Source organism: Balaenoptera physalus (assembly GCF_965194825.1).
Source record: "Balaenoptera physalus genome assembly, chromosome: 1".
Classification (NCBI taxonomy): Eukaryota; Metazoa; Chordata; class Mammalia; order Artiodactyla; family Balaenopteridae; genus Balaenoptera; species Balaenoptera physalus.
The window spans coordinates 194,683,691-194,689,114 of record NC_138882.1 but is presented as its reverse complement, the minus strand read 5'-3'; the positions used below and the strand labels follow the sequence as shown (position 1 = coordinate 194,689,114).

General features: G+C 59.7%; 1 protein-coding gene across 1 annotated transcript; it reads left to right on the top strand.

Annotated features, from left to right (window-relative positions):
• Nucleotides 1–363: 363 nt before the first annotated feature.
• On the top strand, nucleotides 364–4,999 carry ACTRT2 (actin related protein T2). Its single transcript, XM_082436877.1, has one exon. It carries the CDS (start codon nucleotides 3,626–3,628, stop codon nucleotides 4,757–4,759), a length of 1,134 nt encoding a protein of 377 aa, XP_082293003.1. The 5' UTR covers nucleotides 364–3,625; the 3' UTR covers nucleotides 4,760–4,999.
• Nucleotides 5,000–5,424: the final 425 nt, after the last annotated feature.

The following is a 5,424-nucleotide window of genomic DNA, read 5'->3' as shown; positions in this document are numbered from 1 at the left end:
CTGTTCCTTCAGGCTGCCAGCTAACACGGGGCCAGGCCCTCAGCAAGCAGGATAAGGCCACCAGATGTCAACCAGTACTAATAAGTCCAGTCTGCTGGTCACTAATTGGTCAAGGCTCTGGGCGTCGGTGACAGATGGAATGAGGGACGATGGGACAGACAGGGAAACCTGGCCCAGGGCTTGGGTGGCCCAGGCTCAGTAGCCAGGGCAGTGGGAAGCAGGGGTGCCCAGCAGACCCAGGGCTACCCACTCCCAAGTCTAAATGCCTGGCAGCCGCCCAAGGCTGCCCAGTCGCCGTCTACCTCCCATCGAGGGCATGGGCCTGGGGGCCGTGTGGGAGCTGGGCGGCTGCTGCTGGGTGTGACTGCTGGGGCAGAACCAGAGCGAGCCTTCCTGCACAGGACGGAAACAAGTGCCCTGCAGAGTAATCACAGCGTGAGCCTTGCCCTGCGGAGGGAGATGGAGTTATGGCCAGTTCTCCCATAAACTCGTTCAAGCGATTTACGAGGCATGGCCGGCATGGGGTGGGGGCAGGGCGGCCCTGGAGGGAGACTTCTAGCTGGGTTGGGAGAGGGCAGCCGTCCCTGGGTTAATAGCAAACACCCTCCCGCCCCTTGCAACGAATGCTCAGAACATCGCATCCCTTGAAGGGGCCAGGACAGCTGTGGCCATCGATGTGGACACCTGCACCGAGATGCACGGGGCCCCTCCCAGACGTCCTGAGCCAGGTGGCCGGAGGGATGGGCGGCAGACGGGGAAGGGGAAGGAGGCTGAGCAGAGGATACCGGGCACCTGAGCGCCACGGGGTGGAATCTCTGTCCCGGGGCGAGCTTGAAACCAACGCAACATCACGTAGCTCATAAACCCACTGGTTTTCTTGGTGCCCACGTGGTGTCACCCCCCAGGGAGTATCCCACTTCTTGGGGGTGGGGTCCTCAGAGCCTTCCTGCCTCTCCAGGTGATGGACAATCTATGAGCCGGTTCAGACACTTGTATCGGTATGCAGAAGACTTCCCCGAGCCTGGGGCGGGGCTCTGACAGCAGATGCAAGAATGCAGCAGGGGAGCTGGCCCAGAGGCCAGAAGAGAACTGGTTTGCCCAAGTGCACAGAGACAAGCAAAGTGGTGACCACTTCCCCGGGGCCTGCTCTGCCGGGCGCGTGGCACCCAATGGCCGTGACCGTCGTGGGTGGTCAGGAGTGGCTGGGGTCCCAGACCCAGGGTGAAGGGCTGCACTTCTCCCAGGCTCATCAGGCAGAGTGAAAACATTTAGGAAAAGGGGTCCTAGAACTCCTTGGATGGCTTTGCTGGGAGCCTCCGCCCTGATGGATGGCCCAGCTTTCACAGCTGTGTCCTCGAGGGTCTGAGCTTGTCTGGGATGGGCAACGGTCACAGGGGGAGAACTGCCCGCTACAGGTTTGACAACTGGTGGAGGGGCCTGAACTTACCCTGCTGGCTGTCGTGCACGCCGGGCCTGCAGAGAACGGGGAGGGGGCTGCGTGTGCCCGTGGGACCTGCACCAGGTCTGGCCAGCTGTCCTGGGACATTGTTACACATTGTGCTGTGTGCTGTCACAGCTGCGGGGTGCAGTGAGGCCTCAGAACACCCCCCCACCCAGCTGGTCAGTCCGAGCTTTGCATGAACGTTTGTCCTTCCCCCTGCTCTGTCCCCCTGCAAATGTCCGTGCCCCAGCCAGCGCTGGGCCCCCAGGACACACTGAAGGGCCCCACCCCTGCGTTTGACCTCTGCACCCAGCATGGTTACATCACCACCCACGTGGGCCACTTTTAGGGCCAAAATTGAAAAAGCTTGAGGTCACACTCCTGATTCAGCCGGGAGTGTTTGGCAACAATGGGAAAGTTCTAGCAAAGCCTGAGAAGCCGAATGCATAGGGCTTTTGTGATGTAAGCAGGCTGGAACCCCCAAGACACGGCGCCCTAAGGACCGTCCTCGACCCAGCAGCCTCCAGGCACACGTGCTCCCCTGAACGCTGGGCCCCAAACCTTAGAGGCCCACACAGCGGTAGCTGTGGTTCTGGGCTGTGTAGTCTGGGGGGTGAGTCTTCTCCCAGCGTCAACCCCGGCGTGCATCTGATTCCAGAGGTGTCCTTTGCGGGAGAATCTCAGTGATACCAAGTCTTTATCGACTCCCCCGAGTCTGAGCCCCAGGGGTTCCCACAAAGCTGCACGCCCATGTCACTGGTCTACACCACGTGTCTATAACACACACCCACGCCGTGCATCTACCCTACATGACAACACATTTTCACTTTTTGCTGGTGGGTTTAGAAGGGTCGGCAAGACATGCAGAGACGGCCACCCGCAGAGGGAGGTGAGGGGACCTGGAGGGGAGCTGGTCTCCTGGGAAAGCTTTCTGGTTGGGGAGGAGCTGGCCTGGAGGGTGATTTCGGACGTGACAGAACACCAAGTGAGCATTTTGTTCTCCAAGACCGGCTCCACCTTCCTCAAGAAAAAAGTCAGCCCTGGTTCCCTAGTCTGAGCTCCCTCCCAGTTTCTCCCCCTGAGCTGGAAACCAGCCCAGGGTGTGATTGCAGGGCTGCTGGAGGGGTTCTCCGGGAGGCTGGAGTGGGCTCCCCCTGCCCTCGTGGGCTTGGCTAAACCTGCAGCCTCACTGCCCTCCCGGCCTCACTCTCAGCCTCAGACTTGGTGACCTGGTCACTTCTGACAGCGCGTCAGTGGGCTTGGCCAACTGTGTCACAGGCCCAAAATAGAGATGTCCGGGGCTCCAATCAGGGCTGCCCCCCCGGTGAAACCTCAGATCCCTGTCTTCACAGGCCACTGGGTTCCCAACCCACAACCACTGGATATTGTTTGTGACAGCACTTCCGGGGCTGCAGAGAGCCAGGAGGGCCCTTGACCTCAAGCCAGAGCAGGTGTACATGTGCCTGGAGAGAGAGCCAATAGGCCCAGAGGGCTCTGCTTAGCAGCTACCCTGTGAGACAGAGTCAGGGTTCATGAGGTAAAGAGAAGAGAAATCCCTGAGAGCTTCCTGGAGGAGTCTGCATTCCAAAACTATGTTCTGAGTGCTTGCTGAGTCAGAGCCCTGGGCATTGCTCCTCCAACCTGGACCTCTGCCTGGTGCTTGGTCTTCCCCTTTAGCAAAGAGAAGTGTGTTTGTCACCCTCCAAACGGCAGCTCCCTCCAAACAGAGGGCCAGAGATGCCAGTTTTATGAGCTGGCCCAGGCTGGGCTGCTTCGCTGGTTCCAGGCTCCACAACAGGCTGCTCAACACGGCCCGTGGGAACAGCCGGACTTCCCCTTTGGAGTCTCACCAGGTGGGGGCGGGGGCAGAGACTCCAAGCCCCCAGCCCCAGAGGCCCTCTGATGCTGGCTGAGGACAGTGGTTGCCTTGGCTGGATTGTTACATATGGGACATCATTCCTGAAAAGGCCTCAGCAGCCCGGGCTCCCTGAGAGGAGAGCAGATCTGCGGGTGGGGATGGAGGGCTCTCGGGGACTGGCCGTCTGCTAGCCCTGCCTGGGAGACGCCCCGAGAACCGTGGAATCCTGTGCCCTCGAAACTTCCAGAGGAGCCTCATACGTCACAAAGTGGCTCAGGAGGCTTCCATCTTCATTTTGGCGAAGTGCGGATGAGGATGCCACAGACATGTTTAACCCACACGTGTTAGATTCTCCAGCTGTGATTTTTGACAATGGGTCCGGGCTCTGTAAGGCAGGCCTGTCTGGAGAGATTGGCCCCCGCCACGTCGTCCACTCCATCGTGGGGCACCCCAAGTTCAAGATGCCTTCTGTGGGGGCCAATCAGAAGAAGTACTTTGTGGGAGAAGAGGCCCTGCACAGGAACGAGGTCTTACACCTGCACTACCCCATCGAGCGAGGCCTGATCACAGGCTGGGACGACATGGAGAAACTCTGGAAGCATCTCTTAGAGTGGGAGCTGGGGGTCAAAGCCAGCGACCGGCCGGTGCTCATGACGGAGCGCTCACTGAACCCCAGGGAGACCCGGGAGAAGACGGCCGAGGTGATGTTTGAGAGCTTCGATGTGCCCGCCTTCTACCTGTCGGACCAGGCCGTGCTGGCCCTCTACGCCTCGGCCTGCATCACGGGCCTGGTGGTGGACAGCGGGGACGGGGTCACCTGCACCGTCCCCATCTTCGAGGGCTACTCCCTGCCCCACGCCATCACCAAGCTCTACGTGGCGGGGAGAGACATCACGGAGCACCTCACCCGGCTGCTGCTGGCCAGCGGGAGGACCTTCCCGTGCGTGCTGGACAAAGCCCTGGTGGACGACATCAAGGAGAAGCTCTGCTATACGGCCCTGGAGCCGGAGAAGGAGCTGTCGCGGAGGCCGGAGGAGGTGCTCAGGGAGTACAAGCTGCCCGACGGCAGCATCATCTGTATCGGGGACCAGCTGTACCAGGCGCCCGAGGCCCTGTTCTCGCCCGAGCAGCTGGGCATCCAAAACCCGGGCCTCTCCAAGATGGTCTCCTGCAGCATCACCAAGTGTGACGCCGACATCCAGAAGATGCTCTATGGGGAGATTGTGCTTTCCGGGGGCACCACGCTCTTCCGGGGGCTGGATGACCGTCTTCTGAGGGAGCTGGAGCAGGTGGCTTCCAGAGGGACCCCCATCAAGATCACAGCGCCGCCCGACCGCTGCTTCTCCACGTGGATTGGCGCCTCCATCGTCACCTCCCTGAGCAGCTTCAAGCAGATGTGGGTCACCTCTGAGGACTTCAAGGAGTTTGGGACGTCCGTGGTTCAGAGAAGGTGCTTCTGAGGGGCCCTGCGCGCGGGGTGGCTGCAGTGGGAAGTGAGCTCACCATTTGGCATCCGCGGGATGTTCAATAAAGGACAAAACGGTGCAGTCTTTGGCCATGTCGGGCTTGGTTCATTCTCTGGGGCACCAGAATAATTTCTGACCCTGGTGGGGAATCTCTTTTCAGTGGTACTGTCCCGCAACCCCCTTTCTCCTGAGAAAGCCCTGGGTCATGAGTTGAGTGTCCATCTGTAGAGTTTGTGCCCAAAGCAGGGGCCAAGGCCTCCTGCCCACATGTGTCTTAGGTGGGTCGGGAGTGGGGGCAGGAGCAAGCAGGAATGCTGCCCTGTTCTGAGGTCACGAAATCCTCCCCTGGGAAAGCACCATAGGGCTATCACTCTGCCTCTATGGGGCCGGGCAGCTGAGTGGAATGGAGCCCCTGTCCCGGGCGGGTGGGGACGGTCAGGAGCAGAAATCCCCGTCTGCTTAAGGCTCTGCGAAGCTCCTGCTCCCGGTGGGAGCTTAAGAATCAGGGCTTGATTATTGTGATGTTTCTACTTCCAAAGATGTTTACAGCCCTGTTTGGGGGTAAATATTGGAGACAAAGTTAATGGCCATCAGTAAAATCACATTTGAATAAATTATGCATACAGGGAATTTTTCCACATCGATGGGGTGGAACTCTC